The 21,353-nt window shown below is 37.5% G+C and overlaps 3 protein-coding genes and 2 non-coding genes across 8 annotated transcripts; 2 read left to right on the top strand and 3 right to left on the bottom strand.

Moving 5' to 3' along the window:
• Positions 1-337: 337 nt before the first annotated feature.
• TRNAR-UCU lies at positions 338-410 on the top strand. Its single transcript has one exon. It is a non-coding gene; the product is annotated as a tRNA-Arg (tRNA).
• Positions 411-705: 295 nt separating this feature from the next.
• On the bottom strand, positions 706-4,645 carry LOC121238599 (mRNA cap guanine-N7 methyltransferase 2). Of its 2 annotated transcripts, XM_041135542.1 has the most exons (10): positions 4,389-4,645; positions 4,181-4,275; positions 3,861-3,932; positions 3,671-3,780; positions 2,577-2,699; positions 2,396-2,488; positions 1,883-1,951; positions 1,614-1,702; positions 1,401-1,498; positions 706-1,100 (listed from the first exon to the last, which is right to left on the bottom strand). In XM_041135542.1, exons 1-10 carry the CDS (start codon positions 4,567-4,569, stop codon positions 957-959), a joined length of 1,074 nt encoding a protein of 357 aa, XP_040991476.1. In that variant the 5' UTR covers positions 4,570-4,645; the 3' UTR covers positions 706-956. The 2 variants fall into 2 exon arrangements, with proteins under 2 accessions (XP_040991476.1, XP_040991477.1); XM_041135543.1 differs by lacking the exon at positions 1,883-1,951.
• A 178-nt stretch (positions 4,646-4,823) lies between these two features.
• LOC121238598 (uncharacterized protein HI_0077) lies at positions 4,824-6,933 on the top strand. Its single transcript, XM_041135541.1, has 4 exons — positions 4,824-5,127; positions 5,228-5,347; positions 5,765-5,995; positions 6,306-6,933. Exons 1-4 carry the CDS (start codon positions 4,906-4,908, stop codon positions 6,684-6,686), a joined length of 954 nt encoding a protein of 317 aa, XP_040991475.1. The 5' UTR covers positions 4,824-4,905; the 3' UTR covers positions 6,687-6,933.
• A 488-nt stretch (positions 6,934-7,421) lies between these two features.
• LOC121238597 (dihydrolipoyllysine-residue acetyltransferase component 1 of pyruvate dehydrogenase complex, mitochondrial) lies at positions 7,422-21,130 on the bottom strand. Of its 3 annotated transcripts, none has more exons than XM_041135538.1 (23): positions 20,875-21,130; positions 19,649-19,699; positions 19,393-19,447; positions 19,281-19,317; positions 17,944-17,990; positions 17,784-17,828; positions 17,535-17,608; positions 16,925-16,994; positions 16,252-16,443; positions 16,113-16,157; positions 15,920-15,993; positions 15,462-15,531; positions 14,802-15,203; positions 11,680-11,740; positions 11,537-11,581; positions 11,366-11,449; positions 10,694-10,770; positions 10,462-10,524; positions 9,512-9,582; positions 9,306-9,366; positions 8,699-8,759; positions 8,537-8,617; positions 7,422-7,891 (listed from the first exon to the last, which is right to left on the bottom strand). In XM_041135538.1, exons 1-23 carry the CDS (start codon positions 20,979-20,981, stop codon positions 7,833-7,835), a joined length of 1,932 nt encoding a protein of 643 aa, XP_040991472.1. In that variant the 5' UTR covers positions 20,982-21,130; the 3' UTR covers positions 7,422-7,832. The 3 variants fall into 3 exon arrangements, with proteins under 3 accessions (XP_040991472.1, XP_040991473.1, XP_040991474.1); XM_041135539.1 differs by having other exon boundaries at positions 17,944-18,061; positions 20,875-20,910; XM_041135540.1 differs by lacking the exons at positions 15,920-15,993; positions 16,113-16,157; positions 16,252-16,443; positions 16,925-16,994.
• Positions 20,308-20,432, bottom strand: LOC121240149. Its single transcript, XR_005935476.1, has one exon. It is a non-coding gene; the product is annotated as a small nucleolar RNA snoR80 (small nucleolar RNA).
• Positions 21,131-21,353: the final 223 nt, after the last annotated feature.

The following is a 21,353-nucleotide window of genomic DNA, read 5'->3' as shown; positions in this document are numbered from 1 at the left end:
TCTTTACAACACATTATACAATTATATTTTAAAATGAAAGGTATTTTAGTAAAATATTTTATAAAAATAACATACTTTAAAATACCTGAGTAGTGATTTTGAGGGATAAAAAAATAATATCATTTTCCTTATTTATTTGTTCTATCTATAAATCTATAAATTTATTATTTTAAAAGTAAGAACTGATGTAATAATTTAATAAAATAAGACCAATCATTAGATAGGCTCTGATATTAAAGATGACATTGCGGTTGGTTTTCTTTGATTAATCAAGGGTTTGACATTCAACAGATTCTATTGTAGTAAATATTTTTGCATACTGATAATGCTCGCCAAGGCGCCCATGGCCTAATGGATAAGGCGTCTGACTTCTAATCAGGCGATTGTGGGTTCGAGTCCCACTGGGCGTGCCTATTTTTGTCTTTTTAGTCATTTGTTGTCCTTCAACCCCATCACTAACGTCTAACATTCCATCTTTAGGAACCAAATAATATTGATTGAAATTATTAATCCTCTTATCGACATGAACCCATGGGTTAACCCTATAACAGTTTATTTTTCATTTCTAATCATTTGGTGAATTAGAGCAAGTGATGTGTCGGAATCCAAACCTTACTTTTAAAGGGAAAAAATCACTTGGCACAATACAATTAATCATGGGTCTGAGCATATAATGGCACCCTGATATTGTAGTAAACTGTCACATGGAGAACGGCTTTTTAACTATATTTGTCAAAGCTCTGGTTCATCAGTTAAAACCGATATACACATGCTTAGGCCATCGAAAAGAGAAACAATTACATACAAATGAATTCAAAGTAAAAAAAAAAAAAAGAGTTGATGGACCCCAAATCTGTTACAACCGCATGAACAAAATGAGTTCGCATTGGTGGCGACACAATATGTTGGGTGCTTCCCTTCCCCATCCAAATCCCTCTTGCTTGTTTCCAATCAGGTCAAAGTGCCTCTGAAAAACGTAAATCTGCAGGGCCAGGACCCAAAATCCCTTTCTGGTCATTAATCTTGCCTAATCCAAGAGGTGGTGGCTCTGTATGCCCATTCTTTTCATCGTCTCTCCGACTAGTCCCCTGCCACTCTCTCTACAAGAGCAAGAGAAACCAAGGAAAAACAAATAAATAATTGAAGAAAAGATTATCAGGGCCACGCAGGGGATTATTTCTGCATCAGAAAAGCAAAGCTATATAAAGGGGCCATTGTTGAAAGAGGCAACTCGAGTTTCCATCACTACAGTCAGATTGAGGTAACATCAAGATTTTCCTTTTAACTTAGTTTAAACCAGTCACATTCTTCCTTTTGAATCAGGGGAAATTCTCAACTCGATTTTACGAGACAATGTCACTCATCATCCTCTTACTAAAGCCTATGCCAGAAATACTTGCCTCATCATGATTGTAACTTGTCTCCGGCAATAAAGGGGTCATTATTGGAGGAGCAATATCTGGGTCTGGCTTTTGAAATATAAAGGTGGTATAAAGACCTGTAAAAGGAAATGCCAAAAGGACCAGTTAGTAAACTGCTGAACTGGGCAAAACGCAAGTGATAAATGGCAGAGAAAAGGCTGATAAGTAAAAAATGAAATGTGAATGCATCACCTAGAACATCAAAAGATCGAGGAAGAAGTCTCCCCCGTGGGTCAACAAGGTTTGGACCAGAATTCATTAGCATGGCTGCAAATTGGGCCCTTTTGGCAACAACCAAATAAGGAAAATAAAAAATCAGCCTTGCTCAGTCAGACAATGTCAATTACAAGCAACTTACTGCACTATCTTAATCAAAAGTGGAGTCTAAGGAAATGATTGGATCATTAATATTTTAATTTCTTTCAGAACTTAGCCAAGGAAGACAACACAAATCTGCAAACCTGTTATCATCATAAAACTCTGTTAAGTTTTGAATCTCGACATACTCAAGACCAGCTTCTCTTGCCAACCTGAGTTATATATCAGGGAAGTTTATTATTAGAATATTTTGCACCCAACATCAAAGCTAGAGAGCATTGAGAATTAAAAATAAATAAATCATTCCCTTACTTCAAACCTAATAATTAAAGTACATATGAAGAAGAAGAAAGTTCAGTGATATGTTGGCTATCTAGAGTGGGTTATTAGATTAGCACTCTTTCCACCCAAAGTTATAAACTCTAATTCTGGCGAATCTACCGTCACTTTGGGGCCAGAAAGGGTTCATGGCAGTCTATAGGATTAAAGAAAGTCTGCAACCAAAATAGAAACATTGCTATAAAAGCTTTCAAAATCAATATGAGTATTCTTCGCAAATGATTGGAGCAGAAATTGGGTTTTCCATGTTGCGAAGCAAAGCAAAAAATCCTAAAACTAGTGTTGATTCGTTCACAAACAATGAGATAGAAACAAACCTGATGAAACTTGGAAAATGAACCAGGCAATGGGTTTCGCCAGATATATCACTAGCAAATTTCAGCTGGTATTTCTTTCCAAATAATGGGAACCTGGAATGATTGGACCGACCGAAGGACCAATTTTATATCACCCTTCAATTCGAATTAAGCATGCTTAAGATCTAAAATTTATACATACTTTTCTTCTTCCACTTCAAAGGTGATCATGTAGCTTTCTGATCGAATGCAATTGGGAACAATGTTTGGCTTCATGCTGCTGCTTTTGTTATGGTATGCTTCAACATTCTTCTGGTATTTTGCCCTGTATACCCAAATTGTTAATTTTGTATTATAACCCTCATTTTATAAGAGGAAAGATCTTATACGGCACTGGTCACGATGACCAGGAATTAGCAAGGTCATGAGTAGAAGAAAAGATCATGGAAATTGAGCACAAACTCATGAGTCCTGGCCCAGATAAGGCCTGTTATAGTCTTAACATCACAAAGATTTTTTTTTTCTTCATCTAAAATAAGTTCGGTATTGTCAATCCCAGACTTGAGTCACTTGACCCTGATGAAACACTATCTCTACACCTCCCATGTTAAATAAATAAAATTAAAATCATTTGATAATTCCAATATGAAATCAGGTTTCATTCAGACTGCCAACCAAAAATATGACTGTGGGCCAATGGAAACTGAAATCAACTATATACTCTCCAAAAGTTTTAAAGCATCGACCTCAGTCCTGTGAAGATATTAAAAAGAAATGAGAATCACAATATTGGATAGATAAATTTGATTAATTTCAGCAATTTAGAATCTGATCACAATTCAAAATCTTTCTGAGCCACCAAATCAACTGAGAGAAAGAGAGAGAGAGAGAGAGAGAGAGATGAGCTCCCCATTGTATTCATTTCGGTACCAATAAAGCACCCTTCATTAAATGGAAAATGCTATCTATACTTACAAATTTACTCACATAATCATACGTGCTGACATGACAGCTATTAAAATGGTGAAGATTTTGAAATTCGAAATTCAAATTAAAAAATAAAAAATTAATAAAATGGGACGGATACTCAATACATATAATATTGTGCATAAAATTGCACATAAATGTAGCACTATTCTTATTACATAAACAACTAAGGAATTACCAAATAAATTCAAATGTTTGAACTGGCTAGTCCCAATACATACAAGCAAGCATACAAATAAAATCCCAATGCGATCAACCAAGAAACTCCAAAAATAAAATAACAGGTCTTTAACAATCACTATATCATACCATATTGTAGATGAGTCAGGAGTAATACCAAAAAAATAACCCCCCGGTTTCAGCAAAGATGACACATTCTGTAAAAGTTTCCTTGCTCTCTCCTCAGTTTCGAAGCACAACTGCAAGTAGAGATCCTTTAAATTTTGGAACCTGATACTCTGAAGGGAGAGGGAGAGAGAGGATATAAAACAAAAAAAACCTGCAAATGCTGCAAGCAGCACACTAAATCAGCTTGATTGGTCTTCTCCTGTAAATGCATCTCTATATTTTCCTGCCAAAGCATTATAATGTCAAGTAAGGAGGATAGAAAAAAATGTCTGGATGAAAATTAAAGCAACCTAAGTCCCAGCTAAGATAATGCAGCATCCAAACACAACAGCAATAATTCATAGCATAGAGCTATCAAAATAAATTCTAGCATCCGGGAACACATTACTGAAGTAGTACTGCGTCATAAAAATAAGTGAAAATGAAGAAGGGTAGACAAGTAGTAATTAATAATAAGAATGAAAAGATCACCAAGCAAGGGTCTAGCTCAAAGAACTCAGAAGTATAAGCCTTCCTCTGGCTCTCCCACGCTTCTCTTATTTGGCTTATTCCAGAGGACGATACATCTACAGCATTAACAAAGAACCCAATCTCATTTCACTTACAAAATAGCTAACAAATAAATGCAACCAAAACGCAAAATCCACGAAAATTAAAAAAGAAAAAACAAATTATATACCAATTCCCATGTAGTGACCAATTTGGGCTTCGTCCCACTTGTCCATGTACAGTCCTCCTCCACAGTACAACTCGCATACACTGGCGTAAGGGTGGGCGAAGATCTTGATGAGGGCGGTTTTGGCGAACTCGTGGAGCCTATGGTGAGTCGACTCCGTCCTGGGGCACGCGAGTTGACTCATTTGCCTATTTTTTTTTTTCGAGGCACTGCAGAAATGCGTGTGCGAGTGCGCGCGGGACACTGGGGGATGGAAGCTGGAAATCAGTATTAAAATAAGTATCCCTGGGCCTAGGGTCCAAATGGGTTGTGCCCTAGGCCCAAATCTGTGCCCTAGGACCAAATCTGTCTTGTATTACTGATGGCAAAGCAGAAAAGAAACTAATAAAAAAAAAAAAAAAAAGGGGAAAGAAGACTGCTTTCTTTCTTTTATAACTTAGAGCCGCACGAAGAAGATAATATAAAAAAAAAGGCAAAGAAGACGAGTTTTTCTTTGTTTATAACTCCGGAGCCGTGCGAGATGAAATTCTCATGCACGGTTTTGAACGAGAGAAAACGGCAGCAAGATGGAGCCGAGACCTTAGTAGAGGCAGCGCTACGAGTCCTCGACACGGCGGATCCATACGAGAAGGCCCGGATCGGCGACTCCTTCGCTTCTCAATGGCTTCAGGGAACCATCATTCAGCCCTACGACCCTTCCGTGGACCTCCCCGTCCCAGAACGCCCCGCCAGGCTCGCCAGTGTATTTTCACTTGAAAGCTCCCCGTAATGATTTGATTATATTGGAATGCACATTTGAATCTATCGTTCGATGAAATGCGGCAATGAAAACTTTTACGCAGGTTAAGTTGGTGTCACCGAGTCTCATGCCGAAGCTCGGAAAAGCGGGTAGCTTGCAGAGTAGGCAGGCCATTGTTCATAGTCTTGTGCACACGGAGAGCTGGGCTATTGACTTGTCTTGGGTACTATTTCTTTCACTCATTTCTTTGTGTTTCGCGAAACAGTTCTTGTTAGGAGTTGTTGCTAATTGTTTTTGTTATAACCCAGAAAATCATTCTTTCGGAAGATCTAACAGAGGATTATGCATTCGGAGATCATGCATGAAAGAAGATTTTACCCATTAAAAAGAAAGTTTGAAATAAATTTTCGAAAATTTTATTTTGGGCGCACGTTGATACTGTTTTTACCTTTCGAAGGCAAAGAACTGATATCCAAATGTGAAGAAAGCACGCCTGAGTTATTCAAAGACATGCTCATGTACTTTAACCTACTCTCTTATGGATGCATTAATTTCCCTTTCTATGCATCTCATGCATTGTTTTTCTTTGGTCTGTTTTATAATTATCTTATAAAAAAATAGTAATTCTGGATTCTTATAGGATATAATTGCTCGTTTCGGTAAGCAAGAGGCAATGCCGAGAGAGTTCTTCACCGATTTTGTTAAGGTGGCTCAAGATGAGGGCCGACACTTCACTCTCCTACTGAAGCGGCTGACAGAGATGGGTTCTTTCTATGGAGCATTACCTGCTCACGATGGCCTATGGGACTCTGCTACTGCTACTTCCAACGATCTCCTGGCACGTCTGGCGGTTGAGCATTGTGTCCACGAGGTGCTTTATCCTTGTATGTAATTTTTTTTTTTTTTTTTATAAAAAAACTTACTGTTTTGAAAAGGATTTATTTGGACCAATATGGACCGTGGGGTCACCGGAGTAATTGACTATGAATTTCAAATACATACGTTTTTCCGTACATACATTTATGTAGTTTGTATATTCTATGTTTGTGGCTCTAGCCATATATTCTATGTGTGCGTAAGGTCTCATGGAGTTTTAATGCACACTAGACTATATCCTTTTTTTGGTGTCTAAACCTTCCATCAGTGAATGACGTTTTCATACTATTTGAGTTTGAACGCAGGCCAGAGGACTTGATGTGCTGCCCACAACAATTTCTCGTTTTCGCAATGGAGGTGATAATGAGACAGCAGAATTACTAGAGAGAGTGGTTTACCCAGAGGAGATTACCCATTGTACTGCTGGGGTTAAATGGTTTAAATATCTTTGCCTGAGGGCTAGAAATCCAGCTCAGGATCAGGGCGGCTTGGAATCTCCAGGTGGGGCTGGAGAAAGTGAAACAACGCAGGAGGAAGATGAAGTAATTCAGAAGTTTCACTCAATAGTGAGGAAATACTTCAGAGGACCATTGAAACCACCTTTCAATGAAGAGGCAAGAAAAGCTGCTGGGTTTGGCCCTCAATGGTATGAACCACTTGCTGTCAAAGGGGCTACCCTAGATTGACAACAATTCTTTAATTAGAGAGAATCTTCTGATAATTATTCAGGAAATCGAAATTGTTCCTTACTTTTCTCTAGAGTTCTAAAGAAGCAAATGTGTCCTTTCCTTTCTCCTCTTATTTTAGATTGCCAGCCGCAGTGTGGATCCTAAAAATTCCAAGAGAGTTTTTCAGTCCATAGTGACTGTGTATCTGGGTTGAAGATGGTCAGTGTATCTGCTCTACTTTTTGTCAATGTCATGGGGTTGTTTTAATACAAAGGGTCAGGGTGACAATGAGGTTTGTTTATTTTGTGATCTAACTGGCAATTGGCATAATCCTTGCTCAGTTTTTAGAGATTAATTTACTCTGGTCTTTTGTTGTTCCCTTGTTCAATTTCTTATTTCTGTAGCTTCTGTTGCAGTTAATGCTCTAACTGGCACATTGCTTAGTGTAAAACATGGGGTATTAGGCTATTAGCTCCCTGTCATTTGGTCATTAAACATTCTGACCTTCCCACAATAGGAAAACAGCAGCCCCCTGTAAATGGTCTACTTAAATTTGTGGCCGTAGAATGCATGTTATACTCTATTGCAACAGACGGATATAGCAGATTATCCAAACGAAGATTAGAATCGAGCTTTGGTCTCATTAAGGAACTAAAAGTGGACATTTCACCATCACCACCATCATCAATACAATCAATATTACTGTCCGGAAAAATTTCTCGAAGGTTGTTGATAACTTGACACAAGAATAAATTCACTGTAAAAGAGATTTATTTTTTCATTGTTCTTTTATACATCATTATTCCTACTGTAACATAAAGCTGTTTGATGAAAAAGACCAAAACATTGGCACAATTGTTTCGTTTTCTCGTCCAGAAAACTTCAGAGTAATTGTCTTTTAAACCTCAGCATTTGAAACCAAAATGCAAAACCTCATGGCTTATGCACTCAACCATTCAGTTCTCCGTGGGGGAGTTGGAAGGAACCAACAAAAAACCCGTAAACAAGATGGTACAAGAATAGCAAATCAAGCAGAGATACTCCACGAAAAAAAATAACATGGTTAATCTAAAAAAAATCTCGACCGAATTTTGAATTGCATCCGCCTCCATGGTTGATCTCTGGAAAGTCCCATGAGTCAATTTGAGAGCTCCATTCATCTTATTACAAAAGAAGTCTTCGGATATCACTAAAGTTTGAACGCAAAGCTGAGAGAAATGCACCTGCAAGATAGAATAGCCTTAACCCGATAAGCAAGTACTCCAATAATATAAATAGAGATGACTGATGAGGCTATGTTATCACGGGCATTCAAACAGCCTCCAACTGCTTATATAGCAAATCATCTCATGAGCCAATGATCAAGATAATAGAAGACTACAAATTTAAACAAGAACAATAAATCAGAACCCTTTGTCGGTTATATTTTTCTGTCACCAGCAATTAGAATTTAGTGCATTTTTCAAGTCTGAGCTTCACTGGTTTCCAATATCAAAACGGTTCAAATATTGTGTGCAGTGAGGCCCCCAATTTGTGATTCACCAAACCCATCACCACATTCAAGCCAAGCAAGAGCTTGGTCTGTTACCCAATGCAGGGGCAATTTAGTAGCCAACTTCTCTGATAAGTCAACCGTGGGCCTGTGGCCTCGTGTCACGATTGCTCACATTTAACGTGGCTACAAAACCAGATGGCTTAAGAAGTAGCAAAACCATATACCATTGTCCACTGTGCAAGACAGTGTTTGCAAGATAAATGGTCCTAAACTAAAAGATATAGAAACTGATTTTGAATAGCATAGAGAATTCAGAAAGATTCATATGGAACATTAGCACAAAACCTTCCATATTGGAAAAAGAAGATTGTACCTCCAACTTTGCCATCAAAAACACGATGATCAGCAGATAATGTTAGGTTCATTTTTGTGACAATGGCAGGCTTCTCAACTCCTGGGTAAAAAATAAATTGTGTCATCCAATCCGGTATTAAAGGTTTACACTATTACGAATAATGGGCAAGAAATATCTTACCATCACTTCCAATTACTGGTTCAACAACTTTGTTGCCTCTACCAACAGCTAGGATGCCAGACTGCAGGAAATGAACAAATTGATACAAGAGACAATAATGCATGCAATATCAATAAATGTAAGAGTACTGCAGGGATTTGCTATCCTTTTTTAAACCATTTTTGATAATCTGAAAATGGGAAAGATGATGGTGCAAAAAAAAAAAAAAAAAGATTTGGCAGCTCAAACTACCGTCGATAAATTTTATTTAGGCAGGTTGCATTAAGAAAATGGGTAAGGTTATTTGCCCCATATGCAAAATGAAACTGTCGAGCAAACTGTCGAGTTCAAAGCAACCCTAAATTTATGTCCTCTTAATATTAGAGTTCTTGAAATAACCCTTGGCGTTCCTCTAACAAAGAGAGAAATCCTCCATTTAATTTTTGAGAATGAAAAGAATACCATCAATTTTAACATGGATCAATTAATTTTTACCAGGGGATTTCTGTATTCTAGAGCTGACTGATCAAAATAAAAATTCTGTAGTCTAGAGCTGATATCATCACTTGTAATGTTACTGACCAAATAAAGAAATAAGTAGAAGTAGATCAAGTTAGACGGAGAGAACCTGTGGGGGGTTTATAATTGCACAAAAATTGTCCACGGGAAACATTCCCAAGTTTGAAATGCTGCATAAAGACAAAGAATAAAATTTTAAAATTGTATCTCTTAACAAAGTGAATAAATAATTCGGTCACCAGGGATAATATCTAAACAAACAGTGTGTGCAGTAGAGGACATTAAAAAACAATAAAGGACATACAATATTTTTACCTAAAAGTTCCTCCTTGGAATTCATTTGGCAAAAGCTTCCCTGCCCTTGCCTTCTCAGCTAATTCCTTGACCTGAAGCCCAAAAATCAGCAGAGAAGTCAATCAATGGTGATCCAGAACAAAATTGAATGATGATCAACGAAGAGAGGAAGTCGATCTAGAAAAATTATTTTCTTTTGATAGAAGTGGATTCATAAAAATATAAATCTACGAATCTACTTATAGAACTATATATATATATATATAAAAAGTAGATCCACAAAAGCACTAGATTTTTTAACTTTAAAGTCCATGTTTGAGTAATACCATTTTCTTGCAGTAGATTCCGTCCAAATTTCATTTTATTAGGCATCATAACAACAAAGAGGACATAATTATGGATGCATGTTTCTGAAGTGCAATCATATCCAAGCAGATGATGGTTTCCTTTTAGGAAAATACCAAACAAAAAAAAAACCCAGGCTTAACTTGAACAAGGAACCAGATTTTTTTTTTTGAGTAGGTACAAGCCCCGGACAGGCCCTTTGTAAGAAAAGTGGGTCCCACTAAAAAAGAAAAGGTTTTTTTACACTTTTTTATGGTGGGGTCCACTTTTTTACAAAGTGACTGTGCAGGGCTTGTCTCTTTGGGACTTGCACAAATCATTACTCTTTTTTTTTTTTATTGGCATCGGGGTGTCCAAGAACAAAGTCCTGACTAATCTCGGTAGTGCACAGGCCCTTGACAAAGAGTTTTCTGCAAGTGCACCTCGGAAAATTCAAGGAGAAGTTCCCCCCAGTCCGATGGCCCCCTAGAAATTGTTTGCACACAAGAAGATTTGAACCTTAGACCAAGAGGGAGCATACCACCAAGACTTTTACCACGTGAGCCCAATCCCTAGGGGTTTGAATAAGGAACCAAAATGAAGTCATCAAAACTAAAAACTACTCAAATTACTAGACTATAGAGTACCTCCAAGGATATTGATGATATGGTCTTCTGATCTGCATTCCTCACTATTGGAGTCATCAATCCCTGAAGCAATATAATATGATGAGGTTGGGGATGATTTAAAACTCTTGAGCCTTTTTTTTATTAGTACCAAAACGTCAAAACTGTAACTGAAGAGCCAAACTTGCAAAACAAACAAAGAGGAGTACAAGTATTAGATTTCAGCTTTAAGCCACAATTATCAGCATCACACCTTCTCTGTTGCCACTGCAATTGAAATGTCAACAGAATCGCATAGGATGACTTCTCCTTTCTCAACACTCCAGTAAGCTACCATGTATCAAAAGAACAGATTTAAGCATTAGAATACTATAGAGAGATTTCTGTTTTCTAGATAAAACTAAACCAAAACCATCTGAAGATATAAACATGCAAGCATTTCTGAATCTACGTATGCACACAAACAAACCATCCAGCATTAAAAGTAATGAACTCCTCAGTATTATTTAAATATAGCACCAAGCAACATATTCCATTGAATTCATCAATCTGACAGACAAATAATACACAGGAAACATCCTCAAACAAGCACTGGTGCATAATTTCAATGCAGGTAATTTAAGGAAATACTCCCAAACTTGTATTAAGTAAAAAGATGTCAAACATGTATCTCTAATACAATTCCCCCGAAGAGGGATAGCTGCTAATACAAACCAATAATGGAAAGGAACATCTACATTAATCAACAGGAAGACAAGCTAAAGGTTGCTGGAATGATAGAAAAGAAAAGTTGGCAAGACTTGTGAATATAACAATCAGAAACAGGCAATACGAAGAGCAAGAGTGAAAAAAAGAAGTCCTGCACACCAATTATACAGGCATCGAGTAGTTTACGTAGAACACCATCTAAGTGATATGTCTTTACCATTTGCCTCTGGTACATTTCTCAGAGCAACAGCAACAGCTTTGATGACAATGTCATTCACTGAAACTTTAACATCATGCTGCTCTGTAAGTGGGAAACTTAAATGAATGATCCGCCAGAGTACTCGTGCCCACGAAACCAAAGGAAAAGATTTGAAGTAATATTCCTTACCTTTGAGTTCCTTCCTAAGAGAAAGAAGAGGATCCAGTATAACGTCTGATGAACATCGAGTATTTCAGACAGATAAATTATATTAGCAGCCATAGAATATCAGCATTAACAAAGATAAAGAGTAGACCATAGAGTGTCAGAACCTGATGATAAATATAAATGCGGTGTGTTTTGTTTTGAATCTAATAACCTTCTAGCTATCACCTGCATAATATTAAATCATAATGTTAACAGCACCAGTAACCATCAACCGCAACTCAAGCACCTCCCCCTCTCCCCTCACTAAATAAAAAAGGAAAAGAAAAAGGAAAGTTCATAGTCAAATAAGAGAATAAGAGCCTAAAAATCAGAGGTTGTAAAGCTCAAAGGTATCGTTATTGGTAGCCCATAATTTAGATTGGAATTCAATTTTAAACATGGATCTAAAGCAATGGCTAAAATACAGGTCGTGTTAGGTATTTAAACGTAGTAATAACACTTCCTGTATAGCTGACGCAAATATGTAACGTGTGTGTGTGCGCGTTTCATATTTGCATAGCGTACACATTAATTTCCCTTGTTTATCATATCAACTGTGCTCGTACATCAGACATAAAGTTCTAGTAGACCTATGTATTGGATTTGTCACTTAAGGGCATTTCAAGTTTTGGTCCTTTTAGCAGGATCCTACTTGGAGAGATATGAAAACAGTTCTTACCTTTTGCATGTTTGCATGGAGTGGTTGTTCTCGAGAATTCAACCCACGCATTATAAAAAAAAAAAAAAATTAAATCCACACATTTCTATGGGATCGGTTAAGACTTTTACGATTGCACAAAACAGTGGCCCTTAAGGGTACATAAAAACATGAATTAACTAGCTGTTAAGGAATGAAAATGCTTGACCAGACATTACATATACTTTTTTGACAAAATAGACTTATCAATTAAAGTCAAAAGGGGTGTAGCCCAAGCACAAGAAGTATGCAAAAAGTCAGCTTTTAACTGTTTCGGAATATATTTGTTTTGTGGGTCTTGTGGGATGTCAAATCTCAATTGAAGGGAGTTATGGAATTGTAAGAGATCTGATGATTAAAGTGGATAAGGGGCTGGACCTAGTCATGGGAACAAGTGTGACGGCAAGTGTGATGGAAAGTGTGCAGGCAAAGGGTGTTGTCAACGATAGGGTCGTTGGACGCTGGCATCTTTGTTCATGCCAGTGTCACTATGCCTTCTGAGGGAGCTATAGGGTCTCAGGCACCAGTTGCAGATGAAGTTAGTACTTTTGTCCAGAGTTCATTTTTAGTTGAAGAGGGGGTCCCCCCAAGGTTTCGAGTACTTTGGAAGAAACAGTCGAACCTCTTATAGAAGATGCAAACGGGATAACAAAAGGAAGTGCTTCCCCTATTGAGGAAGCAGGCACGGCAAACGGGCAAGGATTGTCAAGGGGTGGAGCAAATACAAGCAATGTTGATGGAGGGGAGGAACCTATAATGGTAACAGATGGAGGGGACAACAACCATATAGTTGTCGAGCAACCATTTGGCGTGAAGGAAATTCTCAATTTGTCATTGGTGCCTCGCGTGGGGGAAGGTTTAGAATTGTCGTTGGTGCCTCATGTGGGGGAAGGTTTAGAGTCGGGAGTGGAGTCAGGTACTGTGGCTGGGGATAATGTCATTCCCCTGGTTTCTCTTCCTTCAATTAACGATATAGCAGGTTCAACATTAGATTGGATTCTGAATAAAGATAGCAGGTTTCTACAAACCTTGGGACCTTCATATGGAAAACATGGAGAATATGAAGACCAATTTAAAGCACTACTTTCTACAATTGAGGCGAGCTACGCGCTTGAAACCAAATCTAAGTTTAACAAAAGCAGGGAGTTAAAGAATCTTTCTTGGGCAATCAACTACAATACTAAGGGAGCTAGTTCAAGTCAAAGGAAGGCTAAAAGGGAGGGCTTTCGGGTAGAGGGTTTTTACAGAATCTAGGGGCTAGGGTCAGGGAAGTGTGTTACATTCCATTTCGGGCTTGGTGTATTTTAGGTAGGTTTTCATGGGCTTTTGGGTAATTAGGGGCTCTCTTGTATGGGTTAGGTGTTTTCTTGTATACGTCCAGTGTACTTGGTTACTCCTATTGATATATATATAATATTATTACTTATAAAAAAAAATATTTGTTTTCATGCAACAAAGTGGTTGAGTTTTTAGTTACTCATCTTATTATTTTTTAATTAAATATTTTGACACAAATTCCCCATTATACCTACTAAGGTCCATGTCAAGACGAGTCAATGAGATCTTTTTTCTTTATTATTGGCACCGGGTGTCTAGGAATAGTGTCTCGACTAATCCCAGGGGTGCACAGATGATCGGCAAGGAGTTTCCTGCAAGTGTACCTCGGATAATTCAAGAGAAAAATCTCTCAATCCGATGGCCCCTAGAGATTGTTTGCACCCAAAAGGATTTGAACCTTAGACATAAGGGGAGCATACTCCCAAGGCCAAGGCCTTTACCACTTGAGCCAACCCCTGGGGGTTACAAGTCAATAGGATCTCTCATCTAAATGAGTAAGAATTATTGACTAGTGAATCATTGATAGAATTCCTTTTCTTTATATTATTCAATCTACGAGAGAACACATTACTGTGTTTCCCTTGGGCTTTTCTCCTTGTCCTGGAGGTTGATCAGCTTGAACCAATGACTCCTGGTTCTGGGGCAGTCAAAGAATCTTCTCTAGACCACCTTATCCACCTTATTCTCATCATGCCTTGTATTGTTGAACCTCTAACTTCTCATGAAACAAATTTTTGTGTTTATCACCTTCCCATAGTGATAAACTACACTGTGGTCATCTAGTCTTTTGAATATATTGTACTCTAGGCCACTAGCATGGCTAGTGTTAGAGCCTTCTATGAACTTTTTTTGGGGTATCACTCCTTTCAAGGTCCAAGTTCAACAACTTATGGGTGCAAACAATCCTTTAGGGCCACACCCCTAGTGAGAAGCCAGTAATTTAACCAGTTCTGTATAAGGAAACTTCCGAGGGTGCGGTGAACGGGAACGAGATTTACTCTGCAGGAGTGGCTCCGAAGGGCCTTACCTTGGAGAGGTTCCCCGAAATAAAAAAATAAATAAAAATTTAAAAATGTAGCAAAGGTAATGAGCTAGGAATTCAGTGATATTCTCTTAAATTTCAATCCAAGAAACTACATGACAAGAAAAACCATTCTATTCTAAACAGAAAGAACATTGCTCAAACGTAACAACCAGTCGAATAAAACCTACCTTGCGAATTTGACTATTGGGAAAATCTTCAAAAGAATCTGACTGCTTTAATTGAGACCTTGAATCTGGTGAAACTGTGGGGGAAGCTTTTACATGGGTTTGAGGTGATGGAGGTTTCCCCTCTTTAGATGAAAATACTTTTGAAGATCCTTTTCCTGACTTAATTGCATCTAAAACATCCCCCTTCAGCAGCGTACCATGAGCACCTGATGCCATTAATAACGATGAATCCAATCTATATTCTGTAATTAACAACTTTGCAGATGGACTAATCCTTGCAATGCTTGTTTTCTGTGCTTTAACTTCATTTCTATCAACGTGATGTGATGGCTTTTCCTCTCTGATTCCTGAACCACTGCTAACACTATTTTTTACTATTTCAAGATCAGATGGATCCTCGACCTTGCAAAACAACAGGCAATAGTGTTTACATTTGGTGCAAGTTGCTAGAACCCTAATAAAAATTAAAGGATAACATTTCCATGAAGTAAAAATTCTGGAAGAAACTACCAAACAAGCAACTGGGGGGAAGGAGGGGCAACAAGACAAATTAAAACTTAGATCACAACAATGTCAGCATTTACAGGTGTGGACTGAAACCATTTGCACCCTTAAGGTGAAAAGCATTTTATACAGCTGTAAAAGCATTATCACACTTACTGTTACTGCAATAGGTTGTCCCACAGCCACATCCTTTGAACCTTCAGGTGCTAGTATCTTAGCCAAGTACCTACAGCCAACAATCCACATAAAAATGCATGCAAACAAATTGGGGGTAACCTACAGAGGGCATCATTAATAACAATTCAAGCATCTGCACATCACCAAGAAGAAATATGAAAAGAAAACTGGCACTAGCATTAGATCCAAAAGCTGTAAATCCATAATTGAGCCGCAATTATGTTACATTTCAACATTATTAAACTCGCTATTATGGACATGTTCTAATGGTGTCAGTGACCACACACCAATCATACTTGCAAACACAATGGTGATCTAGACTCCAAACAAATAAATATCATCTTAAGACATGGACTATGTATCACTTCCATATCTAGTATCAGCCAAAATAAATGACTGTACAACAACAAACTAAGCGTAAGGAAAGAGAATATTACCCCTCTTCGAGACTTTCAAATTCGAGGGTAGCTTTATCTGTCTCTATCTCACATATAACATCACCCACTTCTATCTGTCAGTTCAAAAAAATGATCAAGAGGAATTATTAGCGCAATTGTTCTATACACACTAACTCAAAAGCAAGAAGTAGTGCAGTAGCAGATTTAAAACCTTATATTAAAGACAACTAACCTTGTCTCCTTCTTTCTTTCGCCACTTTGCAATATTTCCCTGATTCTGTACAAGCATATAAAAGCAGCCTTAAGCTTCTGCAGGAGGACAGAATTCAGCATGATAATCTGGGAAGAGACCAGTTTCTCTTCTTTCTTACCATAGTTGGGGATAATGCTGGCATATCAAGAATAACATGAGGAGGAAGGTCAGCTGTACTTGTCTTGATAGAATTCTTCTCTAGGACCACATCATCATTTTCCACATACTTATTTGTTGAATTTTCTTCTTTAACCTCAGATCCACCTGTCACAGCAGCAGGGACATTTTGGATATCATCTGGATCCTCAACCTAGTATATACACATAAGTTAGTTTAGACAACAATTAATTCCTTGGATATATACTCAAACAAAAGTACTGAAAAGCAATTAAAACAGCACTGTCATGTATTAAAACTTAAGGGTAACACCAACAAAGAAAAATTAGTTTGTAAAAGATTTAGGATAGAGAAGGCTTTAAAATATCAGATCCCCTAAAAGCATAATAATATTTGAACAGCATTTATCTTTTCTAAAAAAAAAAAAGAAAAAATTAAATACTTAATTGTAGCCTAAAACTAACATAAGAAATGAAGAGGGGAGAGGGACAAGAATTTTCACCTAATAATATTCTCAAAATGATAATAGATGCCCCACAATATATATATATATATATATTTTCTATCAAGAAAACATTGTACAAATTGAATATGTTCCCTAAAAGGAAATTAACTGAAGATGGTTTTCCATGAAAAGAAAAGGCAATCATGGATAAAGGATTATCACAGGTTACCGTAATTGCAATTGGTTGTCCAACAGGTACATCCTTTGAACCTTCAGGTACTAGTATCTTAGCCAAAAACCTGCAGAGTTTAACCCATCCAGAACCAGCACAGAAAGCATTTCAGGATGGATCAGATTTTGCAATCTTTAAGCAGCTCTGATCGACGTCTCATATAAAAATTAAAAATTATTATTATTATATTAAAGATAAAAGAGTGTTTTCTAATTTTAATAATTAAAGATAAAAAAATTAAAAATTATTATTATTATATTATGATCCGTCTTCTAATTTTCATGCGCTTTTTGGGTCATTTGGGGCTAGCCAGTATGGGCTAGGTGTTTTCTTGTATACGTCCAGTGTATTTGGTTACTCCTATTGATATATATAATATTTTTACTTATCAAAAAAAATATTAAAGATAAAAGAGAAAAGGGATATATGGAGAAAAGTGTGCGCATAATAATCAGGGAATGGAAAGATGACCAATCGAGAAAGAAAACAGTCTTCTTGTCAATGCTAAATGAAACAACTGACACAAAGAGTGGTACCAAACAATGCACTGGCTTGCATCATGCATTCAAGTATTATATGCCATTTAATATAGAAAAATAGACATTACCCCTCTTCAAGACTTTCAAACTCAAGAGTAGCTTTGTCAGTCTCAATTTCGCAAAGTACATCACCCACTTCTATCTGTTAGATTAAATCAACAATCAGTACAACATAAATTTTGTTAATGAGATGAACAAACTGATTCCTTCTCCATCAAAAAGCAGGATTCAATATTCAACAATTATTAAGCACATTTGACTGAACAAAAATCAGCTTTGAACTCGCAGAATCATATGAAACTTTTTGTAGAACTGACCTTATCTCCTTCTTTCTTCCTCCATTTAGCAATGTTACCTTGGTTCTGCACAAAAGAGCATCAATTAGGATCACAAAAATTAGCCAAACCTCACACACAATTACCGTAGTGGATAACATTTTAAAATCAATTCCTTCTTCCATATCTACGCATATCTTACCATTGTAGGAGACAGAGCTGGCATCTGGAGTACTGTATGTGATGGATCTGCATAAATACTTAGACATATCTTCATCATTTTCTTGAGAGTTGTAAAACCATACTCCAAGAAATAAAAACTAATCCATAGCATGTCAATACCGCAAATCTGCTAACAATCTAAACAACTAAAAGAACTCCATTTCTTGAAGAAAAGGAACACTTTTACTGACAAATAAGAATAAAGGTGATACTTGAAACCTATCATGTTTCAATTCTTGCATGTCTCACCATATGACATAAAACAGAACAGACAGTATTAAGGAATTAGTTTAGATTTTATCTTTTTTTATTGGACAACCTCCTTAGAGAAGATCCCTTTCTGATAGGTCATGTTATTGTGATTGATTGCTGTTGTGGCAAGAAAGGACAGCGAATCTGTAGACCACCTTTTACTCCATTGTGAGTTGCCAGAGCCTTGTCGAACGATGTCTTTGGTAGAGTTGGGTTGGCTTGAGTTATGCCTAGAAGGATAGTAGACATCTTTGCAGATTGGAGAGGCCTATATGGAAGTCCACAAATTGTAGGAGTGTGAGAGATGGCTCCTCTATGCTTATCATCATGTATTTGGAGGGAAAAGAATAATAGAAATTTGAGAACCATGAGAAGACAACGGAAGAGCTTAAAACCTTCTTCTTCAATACTGTGTTTCTTTCGGCAGCTACTATATATTCTAATGGGCTGAGTTTTCAGAATTTCCTTGTATCTTTTTCTGTTCCTAAATAGGGCTTCTATCATATACATCCTATGTACTTGATCTAAGCCTTTGTGCTCTTCATAGAAGTTTCGATGGCTTGTTCAAATAAAGTTATAGCTTTTAAGTGAAGAGAAATGTCATGAAAGATTATTATACTTGGGCAATGGATAACCCCTAGGGGTTGGCTCAAGTGGTAAAACCCTTGGGCTTGGGGGTATGCTCCCCCAAGTCTAAGGTTCAAATCCCATTGGACGCAAACAATCTCTAGAGGCCATCGGATTGGGGGATTTTCCCCTTGAATTACCCAGGGTGCACTTGCGGGAAACTCCTTGTTGAGGGTCTGTGCACCCCCGGAATTAGTTGAGATGCTATTTCCGGACACCCAATGCCAATAAAAAAAATATATATATATATATACTTGGGCAATGGAAAGCTTCAAAGTGAAGAAAAGGGTCTGGTCCTTGTTGACTTAAAATAGCATATTCTGTAGTCCTTAAGAGTATCAAACAAACACATTGAGGGCATGAGAATAATTGGAAGAAAAAAACGCAAATTATAAGAATACAAGCAAAGATTAGTAACTAAATGGAAAAGGCATGCACCTGCAGAAGAGAAGTGCTTGACACCACCGACCCATGGCTGAAAAAATTGTGAGAGCATCAGAAAACACCCTTGCTACGAAGAGCTATTTAGGAATGCATCTCAAACACTAACCTTTAGCTTCAAAGAATTCTCATGAACGCCAGTGAGCATACATAAACTTGCAGGCCTGATTAATTTTAGTCAGTGAATAAGAAAAATAAAAATGGAACCTTTAGTCTTCAAATTAATCCAGCAAGTGCAACAAAATAGTTATATTTCAAGATAAAAGTTGATTCATGAGTCCGGATATATGAATCATAAAACCATGTAAAGCAATTGTAACTGAATTTGAAAGTTAATGATAGATAGAGAGCAGATGAATGCAAACCTCAGTAGAGATCCATGACCACCCAAAAGAAGATTTTGCACATGGGGAGAGCTGTACCGGTGGGTTAAAAAAGCATGTTACAAGTACATTTATGCAGCTATATAGAGAAAAAGGTTTTCGAACAATATGCATAGAAAAGAATAACCTGTCCAACATCAAGAATTATAAGGAGTTATATACCAGAATTAAGACTATAAAAACCGTAAGAGCAACATGTATGCCCAAAGCAAACACAATTACCAACATATAGATAATACTCTCATATGTATTTATATCAAATGTTCACACATACTATAGAATAAGACCATTATCGTAGATGAATACCTTCTTAAGGTAAAACAAAAATGAGATACAGGCTAGTAAAGACCAATCTTTCTTCAATCTTGTGAAGGCCAACAAGTAGGAGGAAGGAAAATTAAAGAACTAAATCCAAAAGGTGTCAAGAATACAGATTGGCAAAATGTAACAGCAAGCGTCTGGTTTAGTTTTATTTAAATTTGTTAAATTATGGAATCAAGTATCTTTGTAATTTCAAAGTTTCTTGCACACAATTGTGGTAAGGACCCATGGATTAAATTATGTCTTCCCATGTGGTAAGGACCCAGGGTCACGCTTGCATAATATTTTTTATATAAGTAAAACCTAACGTTGGTATTACGTAACGTATGTGGTGTTTCCGGGATCAAATGACATTAAAAGCAACCATTGATCAGGATAGCCACAATCGTTAAATATAGCGCCCGAGCCATTATACCAAGAGGAAACATTTATCCCCATAATTGGTCAGAGCACAACTGGAACAGAAGCGAGAAACACGAGTAACCAGACTACTTAAAGACGTATTACATGTGTAAGTGTGAAACCATTCGGTCTCTGTTCTGCTAATTGTTGCCCTCCACAACAAACGGGAATCAGAGTACTCCATCAAGTTTAAGTCGAAGTAATCTATTTCCAGGGGCTAGCTACTACGCAATCAACGAAACCAAATTCTTTTGCAGAAGGGGTATCAAACATTTCATATGATCATCCAAATAGAGCAACCAATAACAAATCCTGACGCATTCTCACCAGCCTCTAGGACCCCCAACTCTCATAAACCTCATCCTTCCAGAACAAATTCGATCAAATGCAAGGTCTTCAATGATATTTCACCAATCTAAAGAGCCCAAAAAAAGTGAAAGGAAATAACATGTAATCTCCGCGCGAGAGAGTGAGAGAGAGAGTACCGAAAGAGGGATCTAGAAGCTACGGATGAGAGAAGACGGGCTCTTAAGAGCAGAGACGGAGCACAAGAGATCACTTTCACTGGATGCCGAAGACGTGAAAGCGCCATTTCTCTTCTTCTCTGTCTTCACAGGGAGATTTGCTCGATTGATTATTGCTTTAATCACGTATATGGGATTTTCAGGGTTTTTTTTTGGTGGGGGGGTGAACGAACAAAGAGAAAGACTATTTTTTCTCTGCGCAAAGTTTTGACTCAGAGAGAAAAAGTCATGTCGGGACGCCAATGGCGAGCTCGTGGCGAGTTTGCGACAGCGGAACGGTCCCTGTTCTCTCTCCCACGCACCGTAGAACAACTACAAGTACAAGCCCACCTACCCACAGGCCACCACGCTATGGAGGCTCCATTAATGATTATTACTAAATTATTAGGTTGCCTTTGAATATTTATTTTGGTTGAGATGAGATTAGGTAATAAAATATT

This window comes from Juglans microcarpa x Juglans regia, chromosome 7D (assembly GCF_004785595.1).
Source record: "Juglans microcarpa x Juglans regia isolate MS1-56 chromosome 7D, Jm3101_v1.0, whole genome shotgun sequence".
NCBI classification, from domain to species: domain Eukaryota; kingdom Viridiplantae; phylum Streptophyta; class Magnoliopsida; order Fagales; family Juglandaceae; genus Juglans; species Juglans microcarpa x Juglans regia.
This window is presented reverse-complemented; position numbering and strand designations above follow the sequence as displayed.

Coding starts and splice junctions, on each gene's coding strand:
- LOC121238597 (XM_041135538.1), bottom strand. CDS start 20,981: ATGGCGCTTTCACGTCTTCGGCATCCAGTGAAAGTGATCTCTTGTGCT. Junction 11,450..11,536: donor TCTTAGGAAGGAACTCAAAG/GTAAGGAATATT, acceptor TCCCACTTACAG/AGCAGCATGATGTTAAAGTT. Junction 9,367..9,511: donor TTCCAAGGAGGAACTTTTAG/GTAAAAATATTG, acceptor GTCTTTATGCAG/CATTTCAAACTTGGGAATGT.
- LOC121238599 (XM_041135542.1), bottom strand. CDS start 4,569: ATGAGTCAACTCGCGTGCCCCAGGACGGAGTCGACTCACCATAGGCTC. Junction 4,276..4,388: donor TGGTCACTACATGGGAATTG/GTATATAATTTG, acceptor TTAATGCTGTAG/ATGTATCGTCCTCTGGAATA. Junction 1,703..1,882: donor GAGTTTTATGATGATAACAG/GTTTGCAGATTT, acceptor TGTTGCCAAAAG/GGCCCAATTTGCAGCCATGC.
- LOC121238598 (XM_041135541.1), top strand. CDS start 4,906: ATGAAATTCTCATGCACGGTTTTGAACGAGAGAAAACGGCAGCAAGAT. Junction 5,128..5,227: donor GCCCCGCCAGGCTCGCCAGT/GTATTTTCACTT, acceptor ACTTTTACGCAG/GTTAAGTTGGTGTCACCGAG. Junction 5,348..5,764: donor GGGCTATTGACTTGTCTTGG/GTACTATTTCTT, acceptor GGATTCTTATAG/GATATAATTGCTCGTTTCGG.